Below are 19,472 nucleotides of genomic sequence, written 5' to 3' on the forward strand. Positions count from 1 at the left end.
CGCTATTTTCCTGGTTTCCACTATAGGGGCACTTGACTGTGCATGAAGGATTTGAATGGTTCAAAGATCTAAAAATTATGTTTCCGAGTATGTGTGGATGTCTGAGAGCGATGTGTGTCTGCGTTGACAAAAATTGTGTGTGTGTGTGTGTGTGTAGGGCCGTAATGCATGGTGTTTAGGCGAGTGACAAAAATCACAATATCCTGAAAGTCATGTTTTACTCTCTCTCTCTCTCTGTGTGTGTGTGTGTGTGAGTGTGTGTGTGTGTGAGCGCGCGCGCGCGCACGAGAGAGAGAAAGCGCTTCTCACGGCATTGTTTTCTTTCGGTTTGATTCATGCGTAATTTACGCACAGACATGAACCTTTGACACGGCTTCGTTTTTTAGCAGTCTATGTTTCAAAGGTAACTAATAATTTCTCACATAGGACAACGTAGGCACAAGCACAGCCATGCAGTCAGTCCTTAGACATAACAACTTTCATCTTGCGGCAACACAAAGATCTATCTGCGAGGGATCCAAAACAAAGTCTACCTTTGTTTTGCAATAGTCTAAGTGAGAAATCGGTGTTTATACAAGTGCGGTTGATGCAAAAGTTATAAAGCTGTGCCTTTGGTGCGGCCATTTCACACTCGACAAGATGATAAAAATAAAAGTTCATGTTCATGGTGATCTTGTAGTTTTGCTTTCTTTCTAGAGATTTTGATGTGTAGGGAGACAGACACAGGTTATAGTCACCTAGTAGAAATCAGGAGAATGTTTGCAATACTGCATGATGTTTGTCAGATGTATGAAAATTGGTACCAACTGGTTGAATACAGTAAAAAGTAAATATTTTACCCCAAGGCTTGGTGATGACAGGGTATTTGAATAAAAATTATGATTTTAGAATATTATGACAGTGGGTTCAAAAATGGATATTTTAATGGGTTTCAATGGGGACAATTTTGTCCTTAATGCACTGAATGGTTTTTTTTTATTTTAATCTGACGTAGCACAAAAAATAAAAATGCACCAAAATTTTTTTTGCTGCTAATCTTTTACATATTCAAGACTGTGATAATCCAAAGCCAAGATTTTCAATTTGCATTTACTATATGGAAAATAATTAGATTTTTGTGTTTTTTCCTCTTATAAAATTGAGGGTACCGTCACCAAAACTGGAATTTAAAGGGTTAAAATCCTGAAATTAAATAAATATGTGGTATGTATGATGAGGACTGATGCTGGTTAAAATATTGAACTCAGTCAAAGTGGAAAAAAATAATAATATATAATAGTTTTATGGCAGTGTTTAGAGTGGACATTTTTGTCCCTTAACGCACTCAACGGTGTCAAATATATAATGCAGCCCAAGGGTTAATTATAGCAGCTCTGTCCTTGTACAGCATACTATTTTTAGCCTTTTCAATGAAATCCATATGATCAAATCAATTTAAAAAAAAAACTTAAAAAAAAAGTTTTTATGTAGGCACACACAGACATCAAGAATTTGCGTATGAATCTCAGCAATGGTGACAAACAGATCACCTCTGATCATAAGCTCATTATTTATTCATGCAGCAATGTATGATGGGAGCCATGAATGAGTTTTGATTGGTGGCACCCAGAATGCACTGCAACATGCTTTATAATTGGCACCATTGTTGAGATTCACAGGCTGATTATTGATGTCTGTGTGTCTAAAAACTAAATCAAAACAACAACAAAAAAATATTTTTTGTATATGAGACATGTTTAAGTAATCTTTGGATTACATTGTAAAAGTTCAAAATAATATGCTGTGCAAGAACAGTGCTGCTATAATTAAAAACCTAAATTGGTAAATTAGGTTCCCAAGTAAATTGGGATCTATATGAGTTCAGAGATTCAGGTCAAATGATTGTGAAATAATGATTATGTTAAAACACAACCAACACCATCAGATCACCTTTTCTCGTTGTTCATCTGGCTGTTATAACTCCGGTACAGCAGCCAAACAAAATCTAAAGTCAATGATTTAAGGTCAAGAGCCCAACTAAAACAAACACTGATCACCATAATGGTGACTTAAAATGACTTAAAATTTATCCTTCAGTGATTCTGCTTGTTAACATCAGGTGTCTTCAATGTTGGCAATAAAAAAAATTGTTTAAAAAAAATTGTTGTAAATTTTACTAATTTTAAATGGTTACCTTTTAAGGAATTAATTTGATTAATTATTACTCAATTTGTTAAATTTAATTAATAATATTGCTTGTAATCTGTTGCCACAATTTTATTGATTAGATATAGCGATAGCGTACTCATTTTTACAGTGTATAGTATATTACACCATACTAGAATTATATTATTATATACCAGAATATATAAATTCAGATTTATATCAAGTCAGGGGGTAACAGATTTTATCTACACTCAAAACTAATCCATGACTATAATGTGGTCTCTTTCTCTCTACAGTGTGTGTATTCATGTGTGCCCACTCAGCCCATCTCTAGATGCCCACCAGTGCCAGATGGCCAGTAAACACAGGCTTGAACTTACTTGGGAGATTTTGCAACCTCTAGTGTTCAGTTATTAACATAAAGCGAGAAATGGATCATTAACCTTTTAAAGAAATTAAAGTGGATTGCTTCTATAAACGCATATGCTCAATTAATTCTAGTTCATTTGAAAGCACTGATGATGGTTATGGGCTATATTCAATTTTGGGTCATGCATCTAGAGGTTTTCTAATCCCTGTCTGCGCTGTTGACCCATAGACGAGGTTTTAGAAGATTACTGGTTCAAAGAGAGAAAATGTTTAGAGCAGAAGACTAGCATACTGCTGTAAACACTGTAAAACAAACTGCTGTACTCTTAAAAATAGTATGTGAAACAGCATGCAATGCTAAACATTTCAAAACAGCAATACACTGTACAGTATAACAAAGTTATGAACAAACGTTCCTCCAGTAACTTTGCTTGAATGTTCATTCAAAGATATCTGGTCTTTAATAATGTTCTCAAAACATTAGCACAAAAATATTGTATACATTGCTCATGGAAGGTTCTGAAACATTTTAGTTTGACAGATTATTTGAATATTCTGATATTAGTTCACTGACAGTGCAGTCAGGGATATATATATATATATATATATATATATATATATGAAGAGTTCAGATGAAAAAGCCTCTAAGTGCCATCTGAAATTTTCTTCTAGAATGATCATTTTTATCAAGCTTGTATATTTAAGTTCAGTAATTTCATTTAAATTACAATTCATAGGTAATTTTCATTGCCATTTAAGTGAAATTACTGAACTTAATATACGAGCTTGATAAAAATTATCATTCTAGAAGATATATATATATAAACAAATATAGTAACAAAAGTGTGTGTGTGTGTGTGTGTGTGTGTGTGTGTGTGTGGAAGAAAGAAAGCTATTTGAATTATATGGTTTTAAGGACGTATCAGGACATAATAAAAAGATCATCTGGTCTTTAGCAGGTCTTAAAAGTAGGCAAATACAGCCTCAGACGAACAACAACACATGACATATTACACTGTGTCATTGTTTATTTAACAAAAATAAAGCTGAAATGGAAAAGTGTGACAAACTACTTTTTACTACTAAAGTACACCCATATATATATATATATATATATATATATATATATATGTATTTTTTTTAAGTTCATCCATTGTACATACCATAAACTGTAAAGGTACATACCCTTAGCCGGAGGGTGCATAACATTTCGCTTTGACGAGTTTTTCCTGAAGCAACCTGCACAAGCATCCCTGGCACAGTTCAACCAGGCATCCTGCCATTTGAGTACTTGCCATTGAGAATGCCAACTTCTTTATCCAAGTATATAGACACACTTACGTCTGTGCAATGTGCATCATGAATAAATGTACACGCATACGCAAAATAACGTTTGACTGTAAACAGGTAACTGCGTCTTTAAATGTCTCGCGCGCTAGCCGAACAGGAAGTGGCGTCAAAGGAAAACGCTCTGCATCTGCGGAAGTGTCAGTCTCCGTGTGTTTTCTGCGATGCGTTGTGTGTGATTGTGAATTTATTGCTTTGACTGTGATGTCGGTGCTCTACATGGATAAGTTAAGTCGTGTGTATGAGCGTTATCAGGAGTATGTGAGGACGAACCCGGCGGCCGCGTCTCACCTGGAGAGCACAGTGCGCGCGCTGAGTTACCTGATCGCAGGTGAGACTCTGAATGTCTGTCAAAGTGAAAGTAAACATACTCTCTCACGGCTTGTAAAACAGAGTCGTGCAAGACTGAAGCTAGATGTATATATATTAAGTTATTGTAGTTTATCGGCAGCTGTCTGTATTGTGTTGTTACCTTCTGTATTTGGGTCCTTGTTTTTTTTATTTCAAATACATTAAAATTCATCAAATGTATGTGGGATGTGTAATTTGCATGCCTCGTACACTCTTCTAAACGCTCAAATATTTCATGTAGCCTAATTAACATGAGATATAAAAAAATGCATTTAAAGTTTGTCATACCACAATGTAGAACACCACTGTCACTGTTTGACCTGTCATGCCAACTACCCATTAACTGTATAATGTATATTCAAACATTTTTGGACACACCTACTCATTCTTTATTATTAGCTACTATGTTCCACATTTTAGAATAAAAAAGTAATAAAAACTATGAAATAACAGAATTTGGAGTATGGAAACTATGACTAAAATGATAAGCAAATCTATGTAAATATATATTTTTTTATGTTTGAGCTTCTTCAAAGTAACCACTCTCTAGATTATAACTCTAGACAGTTTTTGATTACATAGTATTTTTCTCATTACAGGTCGCTTCTCAGACTCTCATGAAATCTCAGAGTTGGGTAGGATTCACTACTTTATATAGTCTTTTTCTTGTATTAATGCCCTTCTATATATTCTGTTGTGTTTTATGTTTCTCACTTTGATTTGCAGTCTACTCAGCATCTAACCTGCTAGTGCTGCTGAATGATGGTATCTTAAGGAAGAATCTTTCTCGGACGTTGACTGTGGTAATGCATGTCCCTTAATGTCATATTATATATTAAGGTTTTTTTTGCTTCAAGGTCTTCTTATTGTCAGTGAAGGGTTTTTTGGTTTCATTTTTCCACCTCCTCTCTGACTCTTGAAAATAAATGGTCCATTTTTGTTGCCAGGCTTTTAAGTAAGCGCCCCTTTCACACATGGAATGGTCCACTCACATTGACACATAACAATCCACCTTGTATGACGTTGCATAAACAATTAGTCAGGCTGAAATGATCAAAGACCTTGTTAAAATTAAACTTCAACTGCTATTTGACATCAGAATATTTGTTTCTAGTGAAGTAGAGAGTAAGTTTTGTTCTTACAGTAGGGGTGTGCGATACTGACAGAAAATTATATCTCGATATCATCATGATAATTAGACAATATTTTGCTGATTTTTTATTTTATTTTTTGTGCTGGTACCTTGACTTGTTTTGGCCTGTTGTGGACAGCTGACTCACAGCTTTTAATATTTTTCATTTTCTGTGCGGTGTTTAGTTCTCTGCAGTCACTGAAATTGACTTTTCAATTAAGGGGTGACATTTGCCACCTTAAATTGATTTCCATGGGCATTTTTACTTTTATGAAGGCATTTTTTTTTGTTCTAACCTTACTAGATGTGTGCATCATCGTTAATGCCAAATTCTTCCATTTAATCAAAAAGTTAGAATAATGAGACGCTATAGGCTGTTACCAGTCAAATATAATCAGTAACAATGAAATCCATTTTTGCACTGCAGAAGTGGCCCCGGAGCTACATTTAAAGCAGCATTTAGATGAATTTACTTTGGAATTATAATTGCATAAATAAATAATGCTTTATTTTTAAATTATTTTGAATATTGAAATATAAATTATAATACAAAAATAATAAACATTTATTTGTATAGCATTTTTCATACATAGAATGCAACTCAAAGTGCTTCACATGCATAAAATCAAATAATACAATCACACAATGCAAATATAAAAATATTCGAGAACAACTATAAAGGTTCAGCGTGTAAAATAAAGTAAATTGGCAATATAGTTTGACCTCAATATCGATATAAAATAAAATAAATAAAATAGAACATAAAACTGACTTACACAGCTTTGTTATATTACAACACCATATTGTTATATTGACAAGCAACTTTAAAAAGATAACCCGCTTTTTAAAAATATGAATGCTAGTAGCCTCTTTTACTTCATCTGGTAGACAATTCCAAATTTGTGGAGCATAGTGGCTAAAAGAAGTACCGCCAGATCGTTTATGCTTTACTGTATAATGTGCCAGAAGGCTAGCACTAGAGGATCTTAAACTACGATTTGGGACATATCTCGACAGACAGTCTGAAATGTATAGAGGAGCCAGTTTGTGCAGTGTTTTATAAACTAATAAAAGAACCTTAAAATCAATTCTTTGATGAACTGGTGGTAACCAATGCAATTCCATTAAAACAGGTGTAATGTGCTCTCTCTTTTTAAGTTTCATTAGTACTCTGGCTGCTGCATTTTGCGTCAATTGCAACTTCGCTATAGATCCAACTGCTATTTAATAGTAATAGTAATAATACTTTGAATATATAACTAAAACTGCTACTAAGTGGCAGCAAGTCACTGTCTTAATGAGTGAGTCAGTGGCTGCATCCGAAATTGCAAACTTCTCTACTACGTAGTAGATGAAAAACATTATGTGACAAAAGAAGTATGTCCAAATTCACAGTACTCATAAAAGAGTAGGCAAAAAGTACCCAGATGACCTACTACTTCCGGCGAGATTCGGAAATGTGCATATGATGGACACTTTGATGCATGGAAAAAAGAGCCAGAGAGAGAGTATTTTGCTAATTATGTGTAGGCCTACTATATTACATATTTATTATATTTTTTACTTGTATCATTAAACACAGTTGTTATTATGATAAAAAAATGCATTATATTTAATTAAATTTTTTATTTTTATTACATTTTTACTGTCGACAGTGGGTCTCCCTTCCATGCAATTTACTAGCGTTGCCATAGGAACGCTTCAGCTTTTGCCACCCGGAAGAACGTCTATTACTGTTGTGACGTCGTGGTGAATTGTCGTATAGAACATACTCAAAAACATACTATAGAAGTTATTCAAAATAACTACCTACTTGAGAGTATGTGATTTCGGACACAGCCTCTGATGAAAAAACAGCATGCTTGTGTGGTATTGCTTAACTATGTCAAGACAAAAACATTTTTGCCCTCATATATTGAATTTTGATGTCATTATACATGTTACATGTTGAGTGACATACTCAACAATGTCAGCTTCCACATAGTTAAAACCATGTCACTCACTCCTATCTGACAGATACATTATGTTTTCATGGTACATCAAGTTCTTTTATCTATTTAAAGTGTTTTTCTCATAAAAGTACTCTTCTAAGCCAGTCTCTTTCTCTTCTTAATCATCACACTTGCATAAGGGACTGATATGTGCATGTGCAGTTGGCATGGCAACCACCATAAAGTTATCTGCGAATGAGAGTTTTCTATTGTGAAACTTGTGAAACAGCACAGTCTGTGTCTGCTTCAAGAGAGAAGATTCAAAGTTGTGGCAAGCTTCATGTGTTCAAAGTCGCTGCAAGCTGCTTCCTTTGACCGCACATTGTCAAATAATTTATTTCCCAGGTCTTTTGCCCCAACTCTGCCACTGTGCTGCAATAGACTTGTTGTTATCCACATTTTCGCCCCCATGATGACAGCCTCGAATCGCTCGAGATGGCTTTGAAATGGGCGGCTTGTGAAATACGCCTGACCCCTTCAAAAGCAGTCTACAAAGCGCCATTGTTTTTTTCTTTTCTATTATGTTTGTACTTGAGAGACATATTTGGCTTTGTGGGCTCCATTGGCAGTGCACAGGAATAAACACATTTAAAGACAGGTACTTTCACAGCAGCTCAGCCACGGGGACAAGAAGAACGAGTTTGTGTTTACAGCCATGGGCTTTTGAGTCGTGACCATAATGGACCTCCTCAGAGGCTGTTTGACTTTATATTGAGTTTGTGATAGTCCAACTAGTCCAGTAAACGACATAAAGTCTAGTCCTCTTTCTCATTCTGGCTTAAAAACACCACTTAGACAGGAAGACTGACTGACATGTAAAGCTCCCATCCACAGTTAATTTTGTTCCATTTAGGAGAGTTAAAAGGATAGTTCTCCCAAATAGAAAATTGTGTCGTCAACTGCTTACTCTCATGTTGTTCCAAACCCTCAAGACTTTCGTTCGTCTTCGAAACAGAAATAAAGATATTTTTAAATGAAATCTGAGAGCTTTCGGTCCCTCCATTGAAAGTCAATCACCCAAAACTTTCTTAAAGAGATTGTAAAATAAATCCATACGAATCGAGTGGTTTAATCCTTAAGTCTCCTGAGGAGATACGATAACTTTATATAATGAACACATTTAATTGAGGCTTTTATTCACACATAAACATTGATAAGCAAACACACATAGAGGACTCCAATATGGTATCGAAAGCTCAGTTGTACCTGTGACAAACGGGAACAAATCTCATTGGTTCTCACACATCAACAAGCATGTTTGAATGACATGTTACTGAAAAACAAACTTGCTAAATGAAATGTGTTCGTTATATAAAGTGTTTGTGTGATACGTTTCTCTTCAGAGGACATGGATTAAACCGCTCAGTTCGTATGGATTTCTTTTATGAGCTCTTTATGAATGTTTTGAAGCATCAGAGTTTTGGGTGAACAGACTTTCAGTGGAGGAACAGAAATCTCTCAAGATTTAGTTAAAAATATCTTCATTTGTGTTTCGATGATGAATGAAAGTCTTATGGGTTTGGAAAGACATGAGGGTAAGTAACTAGTTTTCACTTTTGGTTGATCTATCACTTTAATCTAAAATGGATTAAACCACAGTAATAAAGAAATGATGAATTTTAATAATGACACACTAAGGCTGAGAGTACAGTACGGCTAACCTCTTTTCTTTTGGACCAAACTGAACTGAAAAATATTAAACATTTCTCTGCGTTTTATCCTGATCTTATGCATGTGTGTGTGTGTGTAGTCTCTTTCTCAACAGAAGCTGTTAACCTGGCTGTCAGTATTGGAGTATGTGGAGGTTTTCACTGAGATGGGGGCCGCCAAGCTGTGGGGGGACGCTGGACGTTGGCTTGTTATTGTTCTCATTCAGATTGCCAAGTAAGGACCCTCTTTCACAGGTAGTATGCTTAAAGAAGTAGTTCACCAAGAGGACATCATTATTTATGCACCGTCATGTCGTTTCATGTACGACTTTCTCTTTTCTACGGGATGTAAAATGTTTAGCCGAATGTTCTGAGTGCTCTTTTCCAGACAATGAAAGTGAATGGGGACATGCACTCCAAAACAAGCTAAAAAAAGGACACAAAGAGCACCATAAAAATAGTCCATATGACTCCACCACCATTTTCTAAAGCCATACAATAGCTTTTACAAAACAAAAAAATTTAAGTTGATGTTTTATGAATATTCATCTGCTGTAGCTCTCATTGATGACAGAATTGTCATGTTCAGTTGTACTAACAGTTAATCTAATTATTGCTGTGTCCTCATTTCTGTCGTCCCAATTCGTCATTCTCTCCTGTGTTTTCAGAGCGATTCTGCGCTGTCTCCTGCTTTTCTGGTACAAATCAGGCATCCAGACATCACCACCTATAATTCCCCTGGACAGGGACTCTCAGCTCTGTAGTCAAGGTGAGATAGACAAGAACCACAAGCAGATTCATATTTCAAAAATAACTAGAAAAGTTCAAGACAAACTATTGACTCAACAAAGCCTTGTATGAAACTTTAACCCGTGGAAGATTTTTATTGAGTTAAATATGAAAGAATTAAGTGTGGTCAATGTGAAAATAGCCATTTTATCCTACAATTATTTCTGATGATCATTCCGGAGCTCTTTAGCACTCGCGCCACCGGCCTCGCTCCGTTCCCACAGCTCTTGGCTCCGCCCTGCTTGCCACTCTCATTTATAATGAACTGAAGACTCTTTGTTCTACCATCATATGAGAAAGCATGTGATAAACTGATATCTCTTGTTGTACTTAATATAGTTTAAAATATACAATAGTGGCATATAGGGGTGTTGCAATATACCGGTGTTGACGATAATCGTGATATTCAAAGCATGAAATATCGACATCGTGTTAATTTAGAGTGTGACAATATACCGGTATTGGCGAAAATAACCACAATGTTTAAAATGAATAGGACTCTTATGATAACATGACACGTAAATACTACAGCGCCAGTACCTGGTTGACCTCAAGTGGCAGTATTGCACCCGCGAACACCTGTCAAATAAGAAGACGACGCAGCGCTCGTCCGCGCTCGCGTAGCTGGAGTGAAACACTCTGTCCACAACCGAAAAAAGTAAGCTTGCCAGTAATAAGAAAAGAGTTCTTCGACTTCATCAAAGAAAACAGCACATTAAAGATGGTCGCACACCGGACGAGAAGCACAGCGCCACGTATTTAAAATTAGAACACATTCTGTATGAGTGTACACCTTTTACAGTCTATGGTGTACACACACCGGCGGCGCCCAGCAACGGCTCAGGACCTTGTTCAAAATCCTGCCGCGCCATTTACATCGTTTTATATTAAATTTACATTATATTTGTCTCAAATCATTCTAAATGATTTCACCCTGTGCTGCAATATACATTTAATTTTACATTTATTTACAGAAATCAGCTGCTTGAATGAAAATTGCTGATGTTATCGGATTTTCAGGTGATATTCTCAATGCATTCAGTTAACGGACGCTCTGAGGTAAAGTGTTCAGATGACACACTCAGCAACTATTGTATTTAATTGTACAGTATAATCATAACATAGTACAGACATTATCTCAATTCCATAATGTCCTTAAACATAATGATATTGCTGGCCATAAACTGAGAAAGTGCGATGTGTGCGATACCTCGAGTTGTCATAGACGCGGCGCGGCTATTATTTTACTAGTCATTTATTTATTTATTGCACAAGTCATACATACATATAAATTCATTCATTCATAACATAGTCATGGAATGGAAAACGTGACATTAACTGTTAACAGGGGGTTTCTGTGTTCATATATTTAACAAAGGGTGATTATTAAAATTAAGAACCCTGTTTTCTTTACTCATCTTATTTTTGTATTTGTATTTGCACTTGATTTTTTTGTTCAAATCTGCTATTCTGCATGACTTTATTGGCAATAGGTTTAAGAGCTTTTCAGTTCTTCAGGAAACCTTCAGACAGTGTTTGGCTTCAGTTTGAAACCAGATAAACTTCACATGCTTGTCTTCCTTCACAAAAATTTGCCATAGATTGAGTACCTAAGAAGTAAAAATGCATGTGCCTTGTGTTTATCAGTATCCTTATGTTTGTTGGGTAAAAAAGAAAAACTATATAAACAAAGTAAAAATTAATTTGACTGATAACTACTACTAACTAAATCACATGAGTTTTTTGTTGTGCATCGAGGGATTTATTCTGTAAATGTGTTTCCATTGTAGTTTATGCGCATGTCTTCTTATCTGATAAAAAATGATCCACCTCAATCGATTGCATACATTTTTATGCGCAATTTTAGAATTTATGGCGTTTCCATCCAGCTTATTTTCAATGCAATATCACAAATTTCACTTAAAAATAGGTGGATGGAAACAGAGATGATCTTAGTTACTAAGTGTTCCTGAAGCTCAAATATTAGAGCACTGTGCTAACAATGCCAAGGTTAGGTTTAATTCCCAAAGAATGCAAGAACTGAGAAAATACAGTATATACACCTATGAATAAAAGTATGCCGAATGCAGAAATCGAAATAATAACACAAAGATTTCAAATTCAAAAGTCAGAGTTAATTTATTGTTATTTCTCCACTGCATGACAGGATGACTGCACTGCATTAACCAACTGAAGTGTCTCTGGAAACACCGTGCAGGGCTTTTAGCACATTCACATCAAACAATGAACCCACAACAATAAGCACCAGAACACTCCCACTGATGACAATAAATAAACCGTGTGTGAGACAATAAGAGCAGTGTATGGCCTGTGCAGATAAACTGTCATTGTGTTGTTGAGTGTAATGTAAGGCTGAGTAAGAGCCCATGGAGGTACTGCGGTTTGTCCTTGAGCGTAACACCGGGAGACTCGAAGGAAACTGCTCCTGCAGTCAATGTACTGTGGGTTCTTTATGGCGAAAAGTGATTTCCTGCACACGGCTCATATATTGATCTCCCTACACAGAGAACAATACAGAAGAAGATGATGAGGACACGTCTTTCGTGGGCCAGCGTTCAGGAAGAGTGGTCCGGCCTCTGGGAAACGGTAAGATTTGGCAAAAACAGGACGTTTGGGTGTTTGATAAAGGAAATAATGTGATATGTTTGAACAACGATTTGTGTACCATCCAGATTGTAACCCTTTCTTAAAACATATTGTGCGATGGAAGCGGTACATTGATGATGTTTTCTGGCTATGGAATTGGAATATGGAGTCTCAGTATGAGTTTGAGTTTCATAAACTGTTTAGTGATAACTGCAGTGCACTGAAATTACCATCGAATTCCATCAGGAGCGTATCAAATTCGTTATCAAATCTCTATCAGGTCTGAATCGAAAACCTACTGATCATAATACACTGTTAACATGGTACGTCTTATCATCCTGAGTCATTAAAACATTCATTACATATCTCAGTTCAGTCGTATACGTCGTATGTGCAGTGTAGGTGATGATGACTTCCAACATCAAGCAGCAACTTTATCAGAGGTTTAGAGAAAAAGCATATTAGGAAGAATGGATTCAGTCTGCTGCGAGTCGTTTTATGAATATGTCACAACGTGTGTGTCTTGTTAAAAGAACATCGAGTGAACTGCTATATTCAATACTCACCGTTGGCAAAAGACATAGAAGGTGTGTTACTTAAACATTGGCATATTGTGGGCAGGGACCCTAATTTCAAGAAATGCTTTGAAAAACCACTGCATGTAGTATCTAAGAGACCACCTAATCTTCACAATAGTTTGGTTTGAGCGGATTTAACCCCTCCCTCACATTTTTTTAAATAAAGTGCCTTTTGACAATAGATGTAATTTTGTAATATAGATATCAACAATGTAATTTTACTTATAAAACTCAAACTTTCACACATACTGACACATACTGCAAAAAATTGTAAAATAAGAAATCGAGATTTCACAAGTCTGGTAACTCAGCACTTTGCTACTTTTAGACATTAGGTCTCTACCTTACAATACGTAGGAATAGAATTAGTCAACTGTCCACGGCATGGAGGTGACATTAATCATGTACTTTTGAAACGTGAAACCTCCTGGATTTACACATTAGAAACTAGCGATTAAATGAAGATTTTGATATCCGTCCGTTTCTTTAAGATTCTTGGGTTTTCTCTTTGTTTTATGCTGGAATCATTCTTTTCTTAATATTATTAATTTTGCATGTTTAAAATTTGACTTTCACATTTAGTATCTTGTATTTTTCTTTTGCCTTTTTGTTCCATTACTTTCTTATCTTTTTTTCTTGGCATGTGATCCTTGATTAATCACCTGTGGGTATAAAGGCTTGTTGGGTAAAAACCTTTACTTTTTACAGCATGCTTGAAACATTACCTGTGTGTGAGCCCAACATAATTTTTTTTAATCTTTTGCTTTTTTGGAGCCTTGGTGTGCCGACTTTTTAGTGCTGTCAAATTGATTAATCGCATCTAACATAAAACAACATATTATATAAACAACAACTTTTATGTTAGATGCAATTAATCGATTTGACAGCGCTAGTTTTTTATTTTCTCTGGGGGTTTTTAAACGGTAAGAAATAAATATTTTTAAGCAGTAAGTTCTGTGCCCTTATAAAAATGTATTGTTTCTTTTTTTTTTTCAGCACCATCATTACAGTCTCGTCTTTGGGGTCTCCCACAGAAAAGGAAAACAAGTAGGAATCAGGAAGAGGACCTCCACTCAAGCCCGACCCCTCTGGGTCTGCAGGAAACCATTGCAGAGTCCCTGTACATCGCACGACCGCTTGTTCATTGTATCCTTTCTGCTAATTCTCTTTTATGACAATTTTCACAACAATATCCCAGTGTAATATTATCCCAGGATAGCTGAATAGTTAATTTACTCCCAGGGGTGTGGGAACAATTGGAAAACTCAAGTGGGAATTAGCTATTGTAAGATTACTGCTTACCGCTTGGTTTTTAAGTGTCATTTTATGTGACCATCTACACATTTTCTTTACAGCATGGTCAAACAAAATAAACACTTAAAATATAATGAAATACAATTACTCTAATGCAGTGGTTCTCAACGTTTTTTACTCCAATGCCTCCTATTTTCCAATACAATATTCAAAGGCCGTCAAATGTTCTGTAAATTACATTTCAGGATTCCAGAAGTTTTAAGAGCTGAATGATTTCAGTGTTACCACTCTTTAATCAATGAATTTACATGGCTTTTTCCAGTTCGTTGTTTACTGGATTAGGATTAAGGATAAGGATAGTTAAAGTGAAATGAAAGTTGCGATAGACTTTCCTTCCCTATTGTGACGTATATCCAAGTGAAACGGCTTCTCGGATTAGAAAAAAATGTAGTGCGGGACTTGAATTTGTCCATATGAAATAGCATGGTTGTGGTTTGCTATTGGTCAATCTCATGTGATTGACAGGTTGTCCCGCCCTCGCGTCAGTAAACACATCATCAAAGAGATATCGCTGCAAAAGGGAGGGAGAGATATTTTGATTTGGTGAGCAACGCGTCTTTCTGTGCGTCGTGTGTGTCACATAGCCAGGATATTCACAGACTTGTAACTTGAATTGTTTAAAAGCATTTGCATGAATGAGAGCATGGTCATAAAAATATTCAAACAGTTTCATCACCACTGATCATATTAAAGCTTCATGAGGATTTATCTAGTTATACCAAACTCTAAAACGTATGCTCATTATAAAATCCTCATGAAGTTTTAAGATGATCAATGGTGATGAAATTGTTAGAATATTTTTTCAGTTTGTCATCCATCATCCTTAACATTTGCAAGTGGCCAGTCTCGGGATTTGTGGAAAGCGTTCCTGGAAGCCTTGGATCATCTCTGGTCTATTAGAGATAACCAGGTACAGAGTGCTGAAGTTTGCTCCTCTCTCTCTTTGCTGTCTTTGTCAGTCTGTCTGTAAAGATTTAAAGAAGTTCAATCTGATGCTGTTTTCTGTCCAGTTTCAGTTTGTTGAGTGACATGAAGGCGCTGAACCGCAGAGAGCGCGCTGAGATGAGGAGACGGGCCTTCCTTCTCCTCTACTACCTGCTCCGCTCACCCTTCTATGACCGATACTCTGAGTCAGTGCTTCCTTTATTGCATCCTCTGCATTAGTGCAGTCTTCTCATATGATGTGCTTCTGGTAGTGTTTTGTTCAAATCCATTAAGCTTAAATATTTCATCTTTGGTGAGCAACTCAGCTTGCACAATTTGTCCTACAAACATGAATCATTCCTCAAATTGTGCAGTGTTTTGAGAGGAGGTTCTGTTTTCTAAGCAATCAGAGTTCAAATTTTCACTTGACGTAGAACGAATTGGTTAAATAAAATCTGATATGGGCTTAGCAACCACTCAGAAAACCCTAGCAACCGATTAAGGCCTGATATACTAACAGCAAAGTTTTCGTTTTTTGCTTTTAGGGGTAAAAATATGTTTGCATACGATACCTTTGCAGCGATATACTGTTAGCGAACGTCCCAATGCCGATCATTTAGATGAAAATAGCCAAGTTTCCATCCACTTTTTGCGCTGTTTTTTTATCAACAAAGTGAATATACGTTAAAAAAAGATTGTGAAATGTGCTGTATCCAGCCTCTTTCCATCCAATTGGCGTATTACCGATAAAATGGTGTGCGTAATGACGTCATCTATAAAAAAAAACCCCGCTTTGTCACGTAAGTTTTGCTGTATCGCTAAAAAAAATCAGCCCTCGAGTCATTTCCATACATAATGTCATGTATATCGCAAATTATATCACTGCTTATTATTTTCACTTATAATAAGCCTATTTCTAAATTAGGAAATATTAGTTTATCAAAAATCACTGCGTAGTGGGAAGGCTTGTCTGACAGGACTGTATGTTTCAGCCTTTATTTGATGAACCCCATGGGTTTGGACACAGGGCAGCTCATTTGTCCTGTAGCCTATGGAAAATTTTAGGATCCATAAAAAAGATTGGTACAGTAAAATGTTTGGTCGTATAGAAATAATCTTTAACAAAAGGATGCTGAATAGGCTAATTCTGTCATGTGACACCACATTAATTTGTGTTAAAGCCCTTTTTCTGTACAAAAAGTGTTTCCAAATTAGTTTTTCGCGACATTTGAAGTATAGACCTACAATTTATGCGCTAAAGTTAAACGGAAAAACATTTGCAAAAAATTATAGAAAATTGGCATTTCCATCAGCTATATCGGTAAACATTTTGATACGCTAAACCTTTTTCCGCAAAAAAAATCCTTGGATGGAAACCTGGCTTATGTAAATATTTGCTGCACACTTTCCTCTCAATAACAAAATGAACAAAAATGACAGCGGTAAGAAAGCACCAGCATGAATTGGCCAAATCCATTTCATTTAAATTTGGATTGTAAGGGGTGGTTTAAACCTTTTGTAATCCGATCGAGAGGACATGTAAACACTTGATCGGATTGAAAGTACTGCGCATGTTTAATGACGTAGAAATGGTAATGACGTATGACGCAATGAACGAGCTGCTGTTGTTGAATGAAGTGTCATCAATGACTGTCGTCTCATTCTAAAATTCTCCTTCCTCTCATCGTCTGTGAAGTGGAGCAAAACTACGTCCCACCAGTCCTTGTTTTCCGACTCTCATTCACAGACGCTTTGTTTTGGGCGTGGAAAGAGGCGTTTTTTACAGCTTGATAAATATAAGCAGAACGGCACAACAATTCATGTGCTCGTCGTCTCCTAATTACGACCTGAAATCAAATAAAAGAAGTAATTTAGTAAGTGCAAACAGCGGGAAACTCTGTATATTCGTGCAGTGTGCACACGTCATAAAAATCAATTCCGATTTGAAGCTTGTGACATAAACGTGCACATCAGCCTGAACACTTTATTTAGCGTTCATGTAAACACTACGTTCGGCTTCATCAATCGGAATGAATTCATTCATTGAAACAAAAGGTGTCCATGCAAACGTAGCTAGTGACGCTACTTTCTACTATAAAACAGCTCTCCAGTGTGTTCGTGATACTTGCGTCTGACATATGTCTCAGAGCCACACCTACCTATTACATCATCGGCATGGACAAATGGTACATCAAAGGTGTTTACCAGCCAGAGTGAACTTCCCGGAAGGTTTACTTTGACAAGCTTTTTCAAACTGTTTTGGCCCGATTTTGCTCAAAATGACGTCATGCCAGTTCGTCTTTGATTTCGCTTGAAATATATCGGGGCCTTGCCTTTTAGCCACTTCCTGGCATCATGACAGCTGGCTTCGCACGGCTATATTTTTTTCCAGAAAATATAAAAAATGTATTTTTACACGTCATCTATCTAGATTTCACCATGCACACCTTCACTGCATAATGGGGCTTTTTGTTCCCAGATCTAATGTCTCTTTTACACTCACAGGACGAAGATTCTCTTCCTCCTTCGCTTCTTGGCAGATTATGTTCCCGGAGTTGGTTTTGTTGCACGTAAGTGGCGTATCCATCTCACCCAATGGATGTTCAATGCTGTCACACTAAAAGCTTTAAAAAAGCTCAGAGATATGTGCTGACTGGATTTCTTTTCCTGTCCTCTCAGGTCCGCTGATGGAGTACTTGCCCATTTGGCAGAAGATCTACTTTTATAACTGGGGCTGACGTCAAAGTGAATCTTTCACAGGTCTGCGCCGCCAAAATGGTTAGTAGAGAATGAGAGGAAGCCATTTAGAGGATGCTACAGCGACACAAGGACTCAATCACACCTGTGCCAGAACATTACCACATTTATTGAGGAGTTTTGTAGTCAGTGAGTAACAGATGCACTGCTGGTCCCTGAGATGCATATATCTGGATAGTGGATATCAAGATTGCTGTTTTTCTTATCTCTTTTAGCTTTCACATAATTGTATGCATCTGAGCCTTTTTCCACATTTTTTGCACTTATAAACATCTGTTGTCAAATGAATTTTGGCCAAACTTCAAGCTCTCTCTCATCCCGTTATCTATCCCTAAACATGAATGCCTTCTTTCTGATTTAGATGGTTAATTCCAGGGAACGGTTTTATTGAACACAATAATTGACTGGCTGAAATGAATTAGACAGTCTTTCTGTTTGTTCTGTTTCTGTCTGATTCATCCTCAAGAGTTTTGTGGCATGGATGGGATGAAGCTGAATCTGAATCTGATACTTTTAATTGTTTGCTACATTTGCTCATTAAATGGTATAATCTATCAATGATGAAGGTCCACCGTTGTTTCACAGGACTCCAATGAGACTTTGGCATCTAAACCAGCACTATGAGCGTGTTTTTACACTGTGTGAAATAAACTCATTCGCCTCTCTGTTTGAAAGCCCATCATTACTTTGATTGAAAGACCTGAAGCAAAAATGAAAAGCATGACTTTTTTGAAATGCTGAAAGTGTGAAATTGCATAATTGGTTTTGTAAATACCTCCGTGCATTTAATAAATCTTTAAATAATAAGAGTCCTCATGCCTCAAGTGTTTTCCATCAGAGAGCAGAATTTATAATGCCTCTAAGAGCTACTTGTACACATATGGGCCATAACTCAAAGTCTGGTCTCACAGTGTTTTCATTCAGCTTTTCAAATCAATGTTTGAATTAAACATAAATGTGATGTATGTCCTCCAGATTCATGGAGTCGCGGCTGTAGTGTATATGCTCGTGAAAAAATCCCTGAACTACAGTATCAGCAATGCTGAAGATGATAAACTGCTTCCGGAAGAAAGGCAAAAAATGTCCTCATGGACCTCAGAGCTGGGAACAGCCAAGCTATCCATTATACGTCCCTGTGGGGTTAAAAAAGACATCTCTCTTGAATTGTGCCCCTAGATACTCACTAGCTCCCAGTGCAATTTATCTATCTCTTTCGCTCTTTTATCTTTATGCTGTGTGCGTATATTCTGAAGTTTATCTGATCCACCAGAGGTTTTGTAAGTTTGCACATAACGTAGTCATGTATCCTGTCTAACCACTGTATACTGTTATTAGTATATTAAATTCTAAAGCCTTTTCACCACTAGCAAATTACCTTCCATGTTGGGATGGGATCAATATCTAAATCAATTTAAAAACAATTAAACCTTTATAGAGTTCATTAATCACGCCTAGAATTGATTTTCTGATAAAATGCATTTGCTTTTGTTGTGTTTCCTATAAATTATTTTATTGACAC

General features: G+C 36.4%; 1 protein-coding gene across 1 annotated transcript; it reads left to right on the top strand.

The window, feature by feature from the left end:
* The first annotated feature begins 3,972 nt into the window (after positions 1–3,972).
* Positions 3,973–18,762, top strand: pex16 (peroxisomal biogenesis factor 16). Its single transcript, XM_084123838.1, has 11 exons — positions 3,973–4,192; positions 4,812–4,847; positions 4,939–5,015; positions 9,086–9,219; positions 9,653–9,753; positions 12,300–12,380; positions 13,955–14,104; positions 15,110–15,182; positions 15,283–15,402; positions 17,702–17,766; positions 17,876–18,762. Exons 1-11 carry the CDS (start codon positions 4,066–4,068, stop codon positions 17,932–17,934), a joined length of 1,023 nt encoding a protein of 340 aa, XP_083979964.1. The 5' UTR covers positions 3,973–4,065; the 3' UTR covers positions 17,935–18,762.
* The last annotated feature ends 710 nt before the right edge of the window (positions 18,763–19,472 follow it).

This window comes from Abramis brama (genome assembly GCF_963993115.1).
Source record: "Abramis brama genome assembly, chromosome: 9".
NCBI lineage: Eukaryota > Metazoa > Chordata > Actinopteri > Cypriniformes > Leuciscidae > Abramis > Abramis brama.